Source organism: Bombus flavifrons, chromosome 13, assembly GCF_040668555.2.
Source record: "Bombus flavifrons isolate JBK064 chromosome 13, iyBomFlav1_principal, whole genome shotgun sequence".
NCBI classification, from domain to species: Eukaryota; Metazoa; Arthropoda; class Insecta; order Hymenoptera; family Apidae; genus Bombus; species Bombus flavifrons.
In genome coordinates this window covers 5,463,451-5,482,806 of record NC_138454.1, presented here as the reverse complement: position 1 = coordinate 5,482,806, position 19,356 = coordinate 5,463,451, and the positions used below count along the sequence as shown (strand labels likewise).

The 19,356-nt window shown below is 36.9% G+C and overlaps 1 protein-coding gene across 5 annotated transcripts in view; it reads left to right on the top strand.

Annotated features, from left to right (window-relative positions):
* The window catches only part of LOC138186541 (uncharacterized protein DDB_G0283697), a 56,958-nt gene that overhangs the window by 2,833 nt on the left and 34,769 nt on the right, over positions 1 to 19,356 (top strand). The window contains exon 1 of one of the 5 annotated variants that reach the window (XM_069126520.1): positions 8,797 to 8,968. The exons of the other annotated variants lie outside the window; for them this stretch is intronic. Coding sequence (XP_068982621.1) covers positions 8,889 to 8,968 — 80 coding nt within the window. The 5' untranslated portion in view covers positions 8,797 to 8,888. Of the gene's footprint in view, positions 1 to 8,796; positions 8,969 to 19,356 lie in introns of those variants that run through there. 5 annotated transcript variants of the gene reach the window in all.

Genomic DNA, 19,356 nt, shown 5'->3' with positions numbered 1-19,356 from the left:
TACACCAATTTCAAAACCGAGATAGCGAGGACTACTATCTCTTGGATTATGAGATATTTACGGAGATTAGATTGCCTATTGTCTTTCGGCAATTGTTTGCCTATTGTATGCGGAACTAATTATAATTTTCACGCGTGAAAAGACATCGATAACCTGGCAACGTCAAGAAATTTGTAGCTGGTCGGAAAGGGGAAAAAATGGACGCTTCAAGTAATTGGATAAATTTTATTTGCGAGAAATAAATACAACGTAGAAACGTTTCTAGGAACAAGATAATAACGACGTTGAGGATAAAAAATAATGTAATCGAGTAGGACGCTTCGGATAATGGAATAAATGTCACAGCTACAAGAAACTGAGCGATATAGAAACATTACAATAATTTCTTTAAAGAATATGCATCACCTTGAAAGTAAAAAAAATTATTTAATCAGAAGAAACAAACAGAATTCCAATATTGTCGTTAATGCACAAATATAATAACAACGTCTTTAGGATAAGAATATCGATGACTTTGAAGATAAAGATATGATCTGATCAGGCAAAACAAATGAAATTATTGAGTGATCTCTAATGGATGAACAGAATAAAAAACATCTTTACCGAGGAATATCGACAACATTGAAAATAAAAAAAAATCTCCTAATCAGAAAGGAAAACAAAGATCATATAATTCAGCGAATATTGTCCTGAAGAAATAAACAGAAGGAAAGGAACACTAGGTAAAAATGTTAATAACCTTGACAATAATTTGGTTAGAGAGGGAAAAAACACTTTCAACCATAAAGTGACATTAAAGTAAAGAAATCAACGAAAAATACAATTCGTCACCTTCTATTTAAGCAGCATTTTATGCAAATGATTCGAATAGATATCATTCGAGTATCGGGGCGTTCCCTTTTTTCTGTACAGCCTGTACACGCGTCACACATTTGCTCGGCCATAAAGCTGTCTACCTGTGTTCACGACACACGGATCCACCTGCACAGAGGCGTGCAATAGCTACACGGCAATCGGTGTTTGAAGCTTTTTTCGAATGGTTCTCGAAGCAAGAACCGATTAGGTGAACGACTTTCGCGAGCCGCGGACCCGCGATCATCGCCGAGGAATCGTTATTTTAGATCTCTCTTGACACTTTTGCAGGAAAAGATAGTGGATGTAACGAGGAGCGGAGTTGGGAAGCTGGTTTCTTAACGATCCAGTTGGAATTTCTTCGTTCCGAGCCGATATAAAACGAGACTCGCGCTCGACGTTTCGAGTTCCTGGCCAAAGTAGTCCGGCCAAAGGCCTTCGAGAAGAATCTTTGGCCGTTATGACTCGCGTATGCACCGATATTTTTCGCCTTATTACGTCTAAAAATCGTTGAACATTCCTTTGAACTTTTGATAAACTTGATTCGAAGATAACTCGACACGTAGATTAGTTATTTCCATAATTAGTCCAAGTTATTATGATTCTCGAGATACATGTATTATATCTGTATGCCTGTGCACTGTACGTATGTGTGTGCGGAAGATTGTATATCTCTTTGGAATCGAGAAAAATTTGGTTCCAGGGTAGTTGAACACATTGCTCACTGGCTATTTTCACAACTAAATAAAGAGATTCGAACTGTTACATAAGTTTTAATAATCGTATTCGCATATAATTTATGAAACGATAAACGGTACCATCTAATATAATAAATAAACGACGAACCCTTAAAAATTCCGTAACTGATCGAATAGTTCAACGAACATTATCTAACGCAGTAAGAATGCAAACTTAATTTGATACACATATCAATAACATGGTAAGATAATTCCAAAAGAATCTGTAAAACTTGAATAAAAAGATTTAATAAAAAGTAGGTCAAATATTTCAACAGGAAAATGTATCAGATACTTTCATTATCCATTTTGTTAAAATCGCGACACCATTCTGAAAGTTCACGAGATTATCATTGTTGTACCGGAAAAAAGAAATTAAAGAAAACGCGAACCTTTTACGCATTATACTAAATATGGCAATAAAGATTATATTTTTTTTATTGATTTTCAAAGCTGTGAATAACGAGTGGAAAAAAATCGTTGGAAAGTTTATCAGCGGCTCTTTTTTCACACTAATTATCTCTATACGCAAAATTGAGCCTCAACTTTTTTAATACCCTATAGACACGCGCGTGGCCGTGTTTATAAACGAAGACGTTCGTATATATGCGTATGCGTACGACGAACTTCGGTATGCAGGGCTTGCTTTTATTTACTCTCTCTTGTTCTGACCAGTCTGACGAGTGTCGTTCACATTCTCCTTTTTCCCCTCGAGCACACGGTAAATTATATTTCGGTGATTTCTCAAGATACGGGGGATGACAAAAATCGAGGCTCCATTGCGAAGAGCGAAGAGCACACGAAAACTCATGTTCGCGATAGTTCCATTCAGAATATCGAGAAGAATATTCCGAGTGAAAGAATATTGTGGCCAAAGTTTCGCCTCACCTTACTCTTTATTCTTTTCTTCGCTGAAACTTCGATTTTTATGAAAATTAAAACCTAACGATCGTTTTATAGAACAAAATTCTAGTTTCACGATAATTTGGTTTCATATTCCGAATAGAAAAACATCGTCAGCACAAAATTTTTATGACACTGCAAGTCTAATAATAGTTACGAGTTATTTTGAAATTTTAAGTATTTCGAACGGTTCATAAAGATGGTACTCATCGGTTTCTTAATTCTTGACGAATTTATGGCCAGTACACGTGTACGTAGGTGCTTGGTGCGAGGTGTCATTTTCTGCATATTATCGTAGTCTTAATGTCCATAAATAGTGGTATTCACCCGTTAAAGTATACACGGTGTTTGAAATGGTACAGTCTATGCAACAAGTATAATTTATCTCCGAATACTTAGTCTACAACGTGAAAACCCACGTAATCAGTTAATCGCTGGCTAATTGCGTATTTGTGGCATGAATAATCCAAGATAAGCTTCGTCGAACGTTTTATTTTGCGCAGCACTTGCGATACTCGTTTTTTGAACACTGAAATAATTCTATCGTGTCGTATTATTACTCAACTAATTGGACTAACTGTTACTTACTTTCGAGTTTCACGATTACCTCTACGATTATTAGTAAACTAAACAGCGAATTTTCTATGGTGAAATATTAGAAAGAAGAAAAAAGAGTTTCAAAATGCGAATATAGTATTTTATACTATAAATATAATAATGTTCATTACGTCGCTACAGCGGCGCCAATGGACTGCACAATATTAAAACATTCACAAGACCATTCTTAATACAATCATTAACTTGCATAAAAGCCACGCCTAAAGCGAGCTATCGATCAATCAAGTCATTAAAACTAACCAACTGTGTAATTACAGATCGTAGAAAGTACCATTTTAATTTACCAGATTCCTCCTTGCTAAGAATCTTTTGTAACGACCAGCAGCAAAAATAAAAAAGGGACGATAGACGAGATAACACGATATAGAGCAACAAGAGAGACACGAACATTTGAATTTCTCTTGAATAATAAAGAGGCATAAAGACACAGAAACATCGATAGAAACACAAGACAAGAAGCTAAATCGAAATTCAATTATAGTTATACAGGGTGGTTGGTAACTGGTGGTACAAGCAGAAAGGGGGTGATACTACGCGAAAAAAGAAGTCAAAAATATAGAATAAAAATTTTTTTTTTTAATTTTTCCATTGAGACAACGATCTACAGTGAGATCCGTTATAACGAGACGTGATAAAGTGCACCCGTACCGAGCGAAAATTCAAAGTCGATTTTCTCGAAAACAAAGCCTCAAACGAAAAATTTGTATTCTATATTTTCGACTTCTTTTTTCGCGTAGAATCGCCCCCTTTCCGCTTGTACCACCAGTTACCAACCACCCTGTATAGTTTCTTGCAATAGCGACATTCCTCCATTACGTTCGTTTTCGTAACAATGTTACGTGCCATTAATTCAACGTGGGGAACTCTCGCGTCTGCCACGGCGCGTGGTTCGCGGTTGCGACGTATCCAGACGCGTTTCAGACGCGTTTTCTGCCTTTAATAATTCGGAACAGATCGATATCGCGCGTCAACGTGTATATGCCATGTGCCCGCCTTAATGAGAGTTCATTGTTCCACAACGTGTAAGTGTGACCTAGATGAAGAAGTAATTTCTTAACGAATGTGAACCGTTGGCGTGCACGAGCGGTCGCGACAATAGTCCCGCGATACCGCGTGAGAAGAACGACTCCAGGAGGAGACCGGGTCGACACGGAGGCGCTCGATTCCGATCCGATACCGCGAATAAACGATGCGAAAATATTATACGTGTATCGGGCCGCGAACCTCGACATTTTTCAATTATTCAAACCGAACCGTGGAACGAGTTTTTTCCGTGGTACGCGATTAATTATTCGAATGGAATAGCTTGAAAGGGGAAATCTTTCTTTTCGTTGATAGAAGTTTCGCGTCTCTTCGAGATGAGTAATTATTTGATTATTATTTTATACGAATAATTATTATCTGCTCATAAGTAATTATTATTCTGTCGCTTCGGTTCTTGTCTTATTGCTATTATGATGTATTCGTGTCACTTTCTGAGAGTATAATATAACGACGGAGAAGAGGAACAGTAGAAAAGAGTTGTTTCTTTGTCTTGGCATTTCTCTAATGGCTTGATGCAAGATATAGGTAGTTTCGAATTTTCATGAGCAATAAATTTTAGTAATTTACATTTAATTCATAGCCATTACCTACAAACTCGTCTCTGAGAGAAATCTACTAAAAAGCTTTAAAACCTTAGAAAAATAATTATGTTAGACTAACCTTATAACATAATAATTTTATAAGTAAATGACTGCAAAAATACTGATGTTGTAGTAGCGTATTCGGTAGGATATTCGAATCATTTTATCTGGTATTTATATTGTGAAAGAGTTAAACGTTTGATTTATGTTCAGAAAGTGGTCAAGTAAAATGTATATAGTGGGGAAAGCGACCTTGACCGGCCAATTGACTTCGACCGGGCTTTAAATGATTCAAAGTCCTCGTATGCGAGACAAAAGCTATTTGTATTCTTCGTAAATTAGGCACAGTGATATCAAATAAGCGGGAACGTTACGTAAACAACTCGTTTAAGCACCGAAATAAATCAAACGCAATCTTCAGGAAATGTTTATTAGCAGCATTAAAATTGCATTATTTTCGAATATCGTTTCACAAACCAAATTATTTTAGAAATTTCGTTGAAGAATTTTCTATGAACATACACGATATTCGACTAACATATGCATGGAGATAAAAGCAACACGAGGATTCAACGATGGTACAAAATTTGCAAGGTAGAAGAGGAAAATAATATTACAAAACTGAAAATCTCGTTGCTGGAAATTTAGTGCAGTGCAAATTCACAGATTCGAACGCGGAATATATGTGGGAGTATGTTATATCATAAAACGGAAGAGCAACATCTGGTACCGTTAATAACCACGATAATATGCATACGATCGAAGCTGAAAACCGATCTGCGTTCGGTATATCTGACATCCCGTATGAAATGATACAATACAGAAAAATGATACACGAATTCTCTGAATGATAGATGTATCATGAAAATTTGAATTTGACCGATCAATACATTAAATCTGGCTCTATTGTCGATCAAATCAAATCAGATTAAGGAAGAAGATTTCTAATAAATATCATCACTTCGTCATGAATAATCAGAGTACTCGTATGGTGTTTTTATACGAGATGAAATTTAGTAACTTGTGCTTTACTGGTTATTGGAAGCACATTAACATCTGGTAAAGGTTGAAGACGCTGTTAAAAAAGTCTGTCCTAGCTACATAACTTTGTAATGCATAAATTATTTAAAAAAGAAACCGTGACGACTCGAAGAATTTTTAAATTCCGGAATCAATATTTCTCATGAATAAATACGGTGTCTCGAAGAGACTACGTGGTTAACATTTTATTTAAAAAACATTTCACGTACACCGAATAGATATTTCCCACGCAGGTCTCTTACAAACTTTCCCTTCCGCAATCTACCTCAATCTAAAAATAATCATTGAATCGAAAAGTTTGTTTATCCAAACGTTACTTCACGGTTTCACGAAACCGTGAGTTTAATGGCATAAAATAAATAGCAAACTAGTCTCCAGTTTGCTCATTTTCGATCAGATAACTGTGTGAATGTGTCAATCAGATGTATTACATTTTTTCACCCACAACAAGCGGCCACGATTTCATTCGCATTATGTAACACCGGTGTGGGTATCGTAAATGAATATTACGATGCGCTAACTGGTAATCAAGAACGTGGAATCTGGCAATTAACGCGAGGAATGCACCGACACGAATCTCGTGGATACTTTCGAGCGTATTTTTCTTCATTTTCCAAAATTTTCCCAATAGACGCGAAGAAAGGCTACAAGAATCTTGCCATTGGAGAATTCCTCGTCACGAGAATTAAGAGTAGCAATTTTTTGAGACACCACTTCACCCTATAGAATACGTTACATTCTGATTGCTATTAAAAATAAAACATATAGAAAAAAGGAATTTTCGTGAGCCGCTCACGAGCCATTAATCGGATCCATTTCCCTGACCGTGCATCATACACGCTCCATTTTGCCTGAAAACGAATGTACGGGCTCATGGACGAGATCGAACGTCCGATTAGACAGCACGAAACACAGGCTGGCGTTTACGAATGCGCTTGATGTGACCGGACACCTGCCACGAATCATAATGTATTTGCACGAGTTCGTTGAAATTTTGTCGAGCGTTGAGAAAACAGTTATACAACTTCTCCACTTCCTCGACGTAATATAGGAAACGTTTAGAAGAATGACGAAGCAGTCGGTCACGTGAATTCCAACGAATCTAAGCCGGCTCCGGAGGAAACTGATTTTGCATGGTTTGCTGCAAGATCTTCTGATATTCTGAAATACAATGAACGTAAGAAATATTTGCACGTCATTGCATTTATCATGGTATTTATATACACATACATTAATAAATTGAGCATAGATATATTAAACTAAGTTTTTTCACTTAGTAGTACTTTCATGCGAATAGAAAGGTTTGAACTATGTGAATGAAATATAGGATTTGATAGAAAAATGATTCATTAGAAAATAAAAGTATGCACTTTTTGTACCCATTGTATAGTGTATTTTTTCTATGAAAAGGTAAATTACAATCGTGGGTTTTGAGACATGAGTAACGGGTGGAATTGTCTTTCTGATAAATCATGAAAGAGGAATTAGTCATGAAAGGAGGTAATTGAAGGATGGAGGAGGTGGAGGACAAGCATGGATCTATCGTAATTATCTGTGAAATGTCACTGCCTACGATTTTCAATTGCAAGCAATTTTCTATCAGAAAAAGAAGAATATTTGAATATATCAAGCCTACGTCTACACACAACAACGCTTACTCAATCGTTATACAGCAATTAGCAATCGAAGCACATTCGTCAGCCAATTCGTCATCATCTATTCAATCTTTGAAACACTCGAACCAAGCATCTCCCAATCCTTAAACCAACTTTTAAATCAGCCAATCCTTAAATTATATAAATCAAGCATCGCCCAGTTCTTAAATCATCCAGTCCTTAAGTTACCTAAACCAAACACTACATAATTCTTCAATCCCCAGATACAAAATCAAGCAATCCTTAAATCACGCAATCCTCGGAGCACTCAATCTTCGCAAAATCTTTGCAACGCTCAACTCACGACGCCAAATTATCCAATCCATAAATCACAAGATCCAAGCGTTCTTAATCTGTAAATTACCTGACCTTGGAAGCAACCTACCCTTGTAACATCTCCAATATCTAGATTACCCAAACCAAACTTCGCATAGTTTTTGCGTTATCCGATCCAAGAATTTCGTGCAATTCTCGAAAATACCAAGACGGAAGAAACGTGAAAAAATCGGAAGGAATGAAACGATTTAGAATTATGAGACAGGTGTGTCCACGTGTTGGCTGTGCAGGCACGTGAGGTCAGCAGCGGTTCGTGAATTCATGACAGGACCGGATGTACGCGCACGGTTACCGATTAGTGATGCGTGGCTCGATGTACGGTTCAACAGCATCGACCAACAGAAACGACATCGCGACCTCAAGAGTGGAACAAGGATAGAGGAAAGACGTAGTGCGTCGGGAAGAACAGAACGGAGAACAAACTGGACATTGGGATGCACAGTCCGGGCCATGACACGGGCGTCCTTAATGGCAAAACGTCGTTACACAATGGCCGACGTATCAAACCATATTAAACAATAGCTTCGGTCAGCGTGTAGGGGGACCGGAAGCAGAGGAGGAACCGTAGACCGGGGGAGCCTCGAACAACGGCTCCCTCATTGTTGAGATGCTTCGTGTCGCGGATAGTCAGTCAGCCGGTGTATTTTGCTTCTTTTACCGGTATTAGAACGCTTCTCTTCAAATTCATTTTCTGAATAAACGAAAAAGAAGAGGGACGTGTCCTATTTCGAAGATCATTCGATGAAGATTTGTTAAAGCATCGCGCGCGATTTTTTGGTTTTGTTGGTTACAGTGTTCGTAGAGTAGAAAATAGGCGTGATTAATTAAACAAGGACATTGGACAGTTTTAATTTGACCTTGTTATATAACGTTGACGATCTTCATTTATAAAAAGTCTTTGTGATACACGTTTATTCTTTGGAAGCTGTCCGGATTTGGACGCGAACGGTGTTCCTTGCAAAGGATCCTTTGTCGCTTTAGTTTTACTTGTGATTCACTGAAAGAAGCTTTCAGCAATATCTGCGGCAAATTGAGTAACAGTAACTTTTATCCGTGACTCGGTTCGTGTGTTTTGAATGAACGTGCGACGCTAAAAAGAGAAAGAATACTCAAAGTGCTTGATGAAACCGAGCGAGGCGAAGCGGTTGATCAAAATTTTCCTGCTACGAACGATCCTTTGCCGGAGAAAGCGAGAGAAACGGTAAGGACGAAACTCGTGTGTCCGCTCGACAGAAGCGTGGACGACGCGCGGCGTTTTTAATCGCGCGTTCTCTGTACGGACGTACTTTCTATCGATCGCAAGAAGATCGAGGTTAACGGTTTTGTACGATATCACGGAGAACTTCTGAACGAATAGACATCTCACGCTGAGCTTCGCGTTTACCAGGATTCGTAATTTCATCGGTTCATCGAGTCGCTGTCGATCGCAGCGTGAGATAGATTGTATGTGTTTGTCTGCGGTGTTTATTTGCTTCCGAGGAGATTGGAAATGTATGTATCGTTCGTTTGTTCCGATTAATGGCGATTAAAGGAGGAAACGGATCACCCTACTGGATATAAGTGAGACACGCAACTTATTAGTATGAGTCGTTCGATTTACTTATCGCGATTAATTATGTCTAGAGCGGGAAATTTGTATTTAACTTACTTCGAGAATTTCGTGGTCTGGTATCATATAATTATCAAGATTGAGACTTTAGCTTGTGTTTTTTCTTGGAATGATTCGAAACTCGAGGTATTGGATAAGTCATATTACATAGGCTGTTACAATTTTAACGACTAGATATTTTTCTGTGGATAAAGAAAATCAAAGATGCCACAAAATATGCGATAAAACTTCACTTTCCTTCAATTTCTAAGTGAATAGATATAGAATATCGTAATTAATAACGATGTATTGTATTTATAACAAAGTTTAGTTTGTACTCGAGCTTTAGTCTCAAATCTTTAGACTGAAAATTGCCAAGTAAAAATTACATGGGCTACTTATGTATTCTGTTACGCAACGTAGTATTACAGTAAACAGGTAAACTCATTTAAATACTAATAAAATAAATTATATAAGAGAAGAAATTAAATAGCAACCATAAGATCATCAGGTTATCATTCTCAGAGTTTTATATATAGCTTCCTCAAGTGCCACGATTTTTCATTAATTACACCAAGCTTTTAGTTTTCTAAAATTAAAGACTTTACTACTCGTCCGAAATTTTGTCCGAACACTTCAATTACGAACGTAATTCCCTCTGATCGTCCATTAGCGTCTGTAGGTAAAAGCAGTGGCGAATTCAAACGATCTTAAACGAATTAACTAGTGCGGAGAGGCTTCAAAGTGAAATTAAAGATACAAGTCCAGTTGCATTATCGAACACTTCCCCGTATGCTGTCAACGTTTCATAAGCCCACGTGCTGCTGTAACTCAGTTACATAACGGTCATGTAATTTCTTCTGTCTTATACTCTTACCATTGCGTAATGTACACGTCCGTCCTTAGAATTCATCAAATGTTAGCGTCAGAAGCAGCAGGGAAAAGATTAAGGGGGTGTCTTGAATTAGAATGTTCTAAAACAGCGTCTTTTTGTGACTTTTTTTAGAAGGGAAAGAAAGAAATGAAGTTATTGAATTTTGAGGTATGGTTTTATATATATTTAACGAATACAAAAAATTTGTTTAAAGTAAAAAAAAATTATAACAGATTTCTAAGACTATTTCATGGGCTGCAGTTTTCAACCGGAGGGAAAGATCCACCTCGTAATTCTTGACCGAAACAAAAAACTAAAAAAGGATTAAATTATTATATATTTTTCTTCTTGATGAACTAAGAAAAAAAGGCAAAAAATAGTATGAAATTAAAAATTTTGGCGGGTTTAAAGAAAAAATGTGTTTTATGAAAAGAAAAAATAAACTTTAAGGTGCTACAACAATTATTTAAATAAACTTTTTGACGAACTTTTTTAGTTCATCGAGAAGAAAAATATATAATAATTTAATACTTTTTTGGTTTTTTGTTTCGGTCAAGAATGACGAGGTGGGTCTTTCCCGCCGATTGGGGAAACCCATGAAGCCCATGAAATAGGCTTAGAAATCTGTTATATTTTTTTTTTTTTACTTTAAAGATTTTTTTTGTATTCGTTAAATATATATAAAACCATATCTCAAAATTCAATAACTTCATTTCTTTCTTTCCCTTCTAAAAAAAATCACAAAAAAACGTTGTTTCAGAACATTCTAATTCAGGACACCCCCTTAATCAATCGGAATTTTATATTTTAGACGCAAAATTGCGATGTACGTGTAAGGTGGAAATTGGTTAACATGACCTTGACAGAATTATAGCAATGTAGAAAATTACCATAATTTATACAATAATTTTATGCTTACAGTTTTTTAACTCAACCCCTATCGAAGAATAGTTTCTTTGTTTTTAAGCCTCGTCTTTAAGAAAATCGATTTTGAAAATTTGTCAAGTATCAGGCGAATTCTTGATTAAACATAATCAAATACTATTTACACAAGAGTTTGATCGCTTTGTAGTCTAACGAGTTTCAAACGAAACAATAGTTTTTAAAAGTTTTAATAATTTCATAATGGTTCTTCGGCTTTGCTTAAGTTTCTGTGCCTTGAGTGCCTTGATATCTGAAACGGGAGTGTACACCGCCTTTGCCGTGGCGTTCCCTTTAAAATGGACATATATCGATTCGCGATAACCTTTGATACTGTTTGAAAATCCATTAGCAAGAAAAACATTGGATGTAAAAGTTCAAATTACGCAGCCGTAAATCATTGGATTTTTCACGTGGGCGTTTCGCTCGTGCAATTAAGATGCTAACGATCAAACCGTTCACCGGCGATTTATTGGCCCACTTACTGCGCGACGCCGATTCCATGAAACTCGCGCGAGACACTTCGATCAACTTCCCATGGATTTATCACCCAGCCGATCCCTTTGAGCGGACATTTTCTTTGCTCGACGAGAACAGCGGGTATAGGACGAAGCTTCGTCGTGTGATTCATGACCGAGGTTGGGAAACGTGTCGCATCGAAAAAAATTCTTAAGAGGAGATGTCGTCGAGAATAAAGTTCTTTGAATGTTACTTCTGGCTTTCAATATCATACGCGGAGAATAAAGAAAAAATACTGAGGCAAAAGCAAACATATTCACGGCGCTGACACGTTACAGAAAAATCTAGAAGTGAAAAATTTGTAATTTAAAATTCTTAACAGATGGAACATAACGTGCTGTGATTTTTTGCACCTCATGCGGAACGAGAAAAAATTATAAACGCAGTCTTTGTTGCAATGTTTTTTCTTCAAAAAATTACATCCGATAAAGTTAAATACCAAGTAGATGGAAATGAGGTTAAAGTACGATAGTTCGGATATCGATTAATAGCTAAGCTTTTCAGCCTACTAGGATATACAATGCGAATGTTAACACGGAATCGCGAGGAATCCGAGTGGAAACGAGAAGCGAAACAGATCGATTTCCGTAAAAATGGAAGACAGAAACCAACTACGCGAACTATTATTTATTACCGAGGTTCAAGGTTTAATTGGATCGTTCTGGCGAACATAAATCACGCCATCGTCGTGTTATTTTCAAAACAATTTTAACAGTTCCTGTATTTTACCTCGAGACGAGATTGAAAATATTCGTGCCATTTTATTAAATAGATTTATCGCAAAATAACGAAGTGTGCGAAAAACAACGAAATTGTTTGACAAACAAATATAAATCTTGCTCTTACGCAAATGAAAGAAGAATGTTGTTTTTCAGTTTACAATTTTAATTTCATATCGTTCCTGTAATTTTCATTAAATTTCTGTATTTTACTTCGAGGTGGAATTGAAAGTATTCGAGCGATCTTATCAAGCAGATTTATTACGAAATAACAAAGTGTGGTTACGTGGCAAACGTAACGAAATTATTTAAAAAACAAACATAAATTTCACTATTATAGTAACTGATTGACAAAACAATGTTATTTGCTAGCTTATCATTTTAATTCGGTATGTTAGCGAGTAGCACGTGTCGTAAGATATTCTCCATGATTGTAAGCATCGTTTCGCAATAACTGGGAATAGAAATACCTTTCACACAATTTCATCGCGTAATTCTACAGCTATTAACGACACGTGGGCACGAAAAATACTAATCACACGTGAAGGCCTTCGGCGAAACCTACATAGTGTCGTAATTTATGATCTTACCAAAATCCTACGCGATTTGATATAATCGATGCTATTTGGTATTTTGAAAATATCTTGTAATTTAAAAAACAACAATTTCTCCGTAAATTCCGGAAGACATAGAAAGTACGAGCTTTGTAACAGTCGGTTTTTTACTGGAGAAGATTGTGGCTTGATTATGCTGCATTAGGTCATTCATGATTTCGATACGTTTCAGTGCGTAGCGTCAGACATTAGTAGAACGAGATACTGTGAATCCAATGATAACATTAATATATGGTATACGGTAGAATTTCATTTATCCAATCTTTATTTATTACAACGAAATATACCTTCAAATATGCCCATTCATTTTTACAAGTTTTTCTATCGAAATTCTATTTTTTAAAATAATTAAGACGTTGATATGAAAATTTGATGATGTGTCAAAAATGCTCGAAATGTTAAATGTTATTTAACAATCTTAATTATTCTCAATTATTATCAATCCAAGCAATTTAAAAATGTTATTTGATATATTTCATTTCACATAGAATGCAGATTGGCGTGCGCTATCGCTAAAGTGTTATATTAGCTGAGGTCCTATCAATGTAATTATGTGAACAACACTTATGTGAACAAAAAATTGCAGATAGTGAGTAATATATGAACTATTTCTTCTTCAACCAGTTCGAATGCATCTACTATCTTTTCCTCGTCGTAGTCAGGTGTAATACTGATTTATATGTAGTATTATCGAAACGTGAACATTAAGAACACAAGACGAGAGAACATAGGAAGAATATACGTAAGATATGCTAGAACAAACGAAATTGATTTTCAAACCACGTACGTTGTACCATCTGTTCAACATTGAAACATAAATATTTAAAAGTAATTCGTCCCAGGCCCACACTGAAAAGCAAGGTTATCGCCAGTGCAAGGATTTAAACAGCAGCAAAATGTAATATAAACTAAAAGACAAGTAGTAAAAATTATATGAAATTTATTATTTAGTAGAAATCATAAAATGATGAGACAATCATGTTTGGCAATATCTTTTCCTTGACTGTGACATCTGGTACTTGTTCCATCCATTCGCATAATTCGAAAATGTTTGCTTTTTACCACAATAACGAAGGCGAAGTGGCCGATATTTCATCATGTTCATTATAGCATTTTTGTACGTTATAGCACTCTGCTTTTCGTCATAAAAATTGCTCGTTATAGGATTCGTTCTTTGCAGCATGTCTTGCCTTATTATACTACTTGAGGGAGCAGAATTTTAATAACGTCGGAATAAAGGATTTATTAAACCAGCTACTCTCTCTTTCGATCCACGGCCTACATAAAATACCGTTTCTTTTATAATCGTAAACCCGTGTTCTAGATTACCAAGCGTGAAATCTCGCCTCGTACCAAGCATTGTACATATAACGACAACAATTCTCTTTTCTGTTAACAAACATCTTGCCAACCTTCAAACCGATCATCTGCAAAAAAAAAGCTCGTCTTTATTCGAACGAACTAATCGAATCGATGATTTACATATACAATGTAAGTATACTGTTACGAAATATCACGATCTAGAGCTATCTGGCGAACCCGTGAAAGGTTGTATGTACCACGTAACAATCGCTGTGTGGCACTTTCGAAATTACGTCATGCACCAGGCCACACCAAGGGGGATTCTCGATTTCGACCTATAACAGCGTTCGAACCAGCGACGATTTCGTCAATTGACGTCGAAGGTTCGGCCGAGTCGGCTGCTGCTCTTTTTCTTTTTTCTCTTTTTGCTGCCACTAGTTTTCGAAACACAGAGTCGAAATCCAGTGAAAGTTCAGGTTAATTGATGGATAGGGGTGCTCAACCTCTCCTCAAGCCAAAGGGAAAGATCTTGAACTAGGCAGATCTCCTACCATACCGTGTAGCTCGTGTGCATAACACCGAGTTTCCCCGACCAGCCAAGCTACTGTCACTTTCAAACCGGCACTCCGGCACAAAGGAACGAGCTGATCGGCACCGTTCGCCAACGGTGTCCACGAAAATGGTCCGTGAACTCAGTTGAATGGAAGATCCAACTGCAAGAGAGATCGCTTTCGGTTGATTCCTTTGACTGGTGGCGAGGAGGGAAGCTGAGTCGATTGTTTTCCCGCTGGTGAATTGTTTGGAAGACTCAGTGTGATCTTTTGCCTAGATCACTGACTTGCGAAGGACGTTGCTTCAACAGGATTCTACGTACGGTCTACGAACGTTGTTATATGAATAACCATCGAAGAGGAAAAGGAAGATCGTTCGATTATATCGGAAGTTTGATTGCTTTGCCGTTGGTGATTTGTTCGAGAAATTCAGTGTGATTTTCTTCTTCGGATTCTATTCTGATCTACAAAAGTTTTCTTTGTATCCACATCGCAGGAGAAATGAAAGATTCGACTCGATCACGTTAGAAGTTGAGTCGATTGCTCGTCAGTGGTGAAATATTCCAAAGACTTAATGTGATTTACACACATTTGTGATGAATGTTGTTGCAAGATTCCATTCTGCAGAAATTGGCACACATAATTGAAGAGGAGGAATCAACCCTAATTTGATTACCTATTACTTAGGCTATAATAAGGAAGAAAGTCGAGTCGATTATCCTACAAATGATGAATTGTTCGAGAGGTTTAATGTGACCTACTGCCAGTTACATCACAGATTTGTGAGAAACATCATTTGAAGAGGATCCGCTTTGCATATATTGATATTTGTAATCGAAAAGGAAAGATCTGACTCGATTTGATTATCTTCGGTTCTCGATAATATTTTCGAAGCTGCGAGGATCATCTACAGGAATTATCCTTGAAGTCGGCTCGAAGAATCTCTGTCGAATAGATCGCTGAATCTTCACATTTGCATGAAAAGCGCATCAATCTATCGGCCGCGCGACAGGCAATCGAATGTCTGCATTGGAAGCCAGTTTTTTGCTGCGCTGGGAGCCGCAGAATCAGCGTGATTGAGTTTAATTATCGGCGAGAGAAAGAGCGGTACCGACAAGCGTCGACGGAAAGAGAAAAAGTACACGGCTTTTGAGAGTGTCTGGCAAAAAGATCGTTGAAAAACAGCCGGTGTACGAGGTATTAAGTTGTATTCATCGCGAAGAGAAAGGGAATAAATCAGCGAACCTCGAAATAGATCGTCGCAGAGGAAAAAGAAATGTGTGATAAAAGTGGAAGAAATAGTATTATCCGTCGAGCCAATACGAACATTAAAAGAACTCCATCAGCGATTCAAATTAAATTAAAAGATGTGAAATAGATCAGACAAGGATTGTCAATTAGAATTCAATATCTTTTAACGAAGAAACTTAATTCCAGTTATCAAGATATTAATTACACCAATTTCGAATATAAATGGTCTAAACGCGAAACTAATTTTAAAGAAATGAAAAATTCATTTTCCAGATAATAATGTGAATATATTATTGAAAAATCGAAGAAAAAACCTAGAAAGAAATATATTATTGATCTATAAGTTGCATACGTATATGTAACAAATCGAGAAAGTGTAATACAAAGAGCTAGTAGTCTGACAGAAACGATATAGCGACAAAAACGATTGACGCACATCATATGCAAGGAAAACTGGTGCTCGTTTTCCAGTTGGTTAATCCGTGTGATGGACTGCACATTACCAGTAAGTTCTCGTTTATATTATACATTCGTGACGAGAAGTGGCAAGATCTAGGTGCACCTTCTTCGCCCCTTCACTCATTGCCGGGAGTTTACCAACGCAAAATCCAGGTGAATGAGGCGGAAGTGCGGCTTGCCGTTGAATTGAAAGTGAAAAGAGAAGCACGATGTTGGGCTACGTCTCGAGTATCATCGCCACGTTGCTGCTGGAGGCAGAAAGAGTAGTCCCTGGACAGGAGAAGTACAATATGGCGACGTTCATGGTGCTTTTTCTGTTGATAACCATCGAAGTGGTCGTGGTGAAGGTTGTCACCTCCGACATGGAAAGAGACGAAGAAAGCCACGCCGGTTTGAGAGCTGCTGCCACTTTCTTCGATCGCGAGGATTAATCCTCCATCATCGAGGATCATCGTGTCACACTTCTGTGTCGTAATATCGTGCAGCAAGTGGAAGAGATGAAAACTATATCGTGAGATAAGAATCTCGCGGTACAGCGTGATTTGTGAGTCATGAGATTCTTCGATCAAATTTATTCAGTGCTTTGGTCGAATTCATTAGTGATCCTAGCGTGTTTTCTGTGTTATTAGGTTATATATCACCGTTCTTTGTGTAATTTAGGGCTTTTTCTTCAAGCTTTTCCTCGTTTGCGATTGAGAGTTGTTTAAATATTGGTTCTCTTGAATGCAATCTCTTGTACGGAGTAATTTAATGTCGAAAAATGAGAAAATGGAGAGCGTGGTCATATGGAGTGATGCATTGTTCGAAATAATTAATTGGCTATAAGAAATCGATAACGATCTGAGTAAGCGATAAAATATGTATTAAACCTTCGGTAAGAACACGAGATTCTATTCAAATCGATACTTCATTCCTAATCTATTCGAAATATCGAACAAAGTACATAATATGTATAATCAACCAGCCATATTTCCACAAATAGAATACGAATTAAAAGAAAATGAACATTTAATGTTAATAAAAATTCCATCAAAGTGGTTGTTCATCTTTGTGGACCAATAACGAAATTAGCAAACCATTGTACGTTGTAACGAGGCATATGCTAATGCTTCGTACCCAAATGCAAACTGGCGAAAATTTCATTAAACGCAGTGACCTATCATTGGACATCGCGTAATACCTACGTGCATGAATAATTGACGCGCGACAGAGCCGCGTCGACAATGATGGATGCGTTGTTTCGTGGCACAAAAGCGGAGGAAATAATCGACGTTTATGGAAATTAGTCCCTTGGTAATTTCTGGCTTCCGTTTTTCGTAAAGGAGAATCAAGATAGAGGAACTGTAATTATATTGGCGAAAATAGAACAAGGATTCCTTTGGAAAAGACAGAAAAGATCGACTGGTAGACACATCTTACGAATGTTATTCGTATTATACGAAATATTTTAAAATCATCACTGGCACCATTATGAACGCCGACGATTATATTGGTCGAGTTTAAAATAAATTTGAAAATATATCTAGAAAGTACAAGATTTAATACAAGCATATATATATCGCAGAAATTACAGAAATAATTAAACAGTCAATTACCATCACATTAATAAATCTCAACACGCAGTGAGGCCATATTTAACATTTATTACATTCTCTAGATAGCTGTTCATGCTGTATAGGTAATTTTTTTACTATGTACATGAGTTTGTTATGAATATCTTGCAGTTTCTATATCCATTTTCAAATTGGATTCAAATCTTATCAATATAATCATGACAGTCGTGTCTCATTGTGGTGTTAATGAAATCTCAAAATTTTTCAGACAGCATGTACAACATGAACCGTGAAAGCCATACTATGGCAAGTGTCCACTTCTTTTCGTGAACCAATGTATATATATCGTTCACTAGGCGTAAAAACGTTTTGTAATCGATAGCGTTGTGTAATCGAGTTACCGCCAGGTTGTCGTGGGAAGTTAACTGGATTTAATATAGGCAAGAAAGCATTTCGAAAGTATGTTTATTTAAAAGTGGTTACATAATGACGCGTACACTGCACTCGACCGGTTACGCGCCTAAGTTACAAAGCGTGCAGCACCTCCTAGAGCGCCTCTACATCGATTAATCGCAATCGCGGAACCGCGCTGTTATAGTCGATAACCGATAGTTCATTTCGTGCATATAAACGTTCTACGAATTATGTATCTATCTATTCGTGACACTTTAATTAACAATTGTAAGTAAATATCGGTGGAAATATTGGATATCGATCATTTGATAATGGTCCTCTAATAAAAGCAAATTTTTATAAACTGTATTATTGAGATGTACAGTGGAGGATGAAAGAAAGTTTGAAAGTGAGAGGGTACCACCAGCAAGCACCATAACTTTAGAGACTGGAAATGCATTTGACCAGAGAAATGAATGGACATAAAGTTGAAAGTTACTAATTTATTACATATACGCAAGTAGCAATTTTAAACTTTCTTTCGTCCACCACTGTGTCCTTAATGTCGTTTCGTACCATTGTGTGATTATAATTATCGATGCACGACGAAGTATTGTTTCCCTTGATCGAAAGCATTTGCAATATTCATCGTAGATAAATTTCTGAACGTAAGTTCGCAATAAAATTGATCCTTAATCACCTGCGTTAGTAGCAGGAAAATTCCAATAGCAAATATCAGTAATTTTTAATTTAGTATATTAGTATGGAAATTTTTAATTTGCCAGATAATTCATCAATTTTTATTAAGCGGCAGAATTTTTTCTAAATTACATGTGATGTTGCAG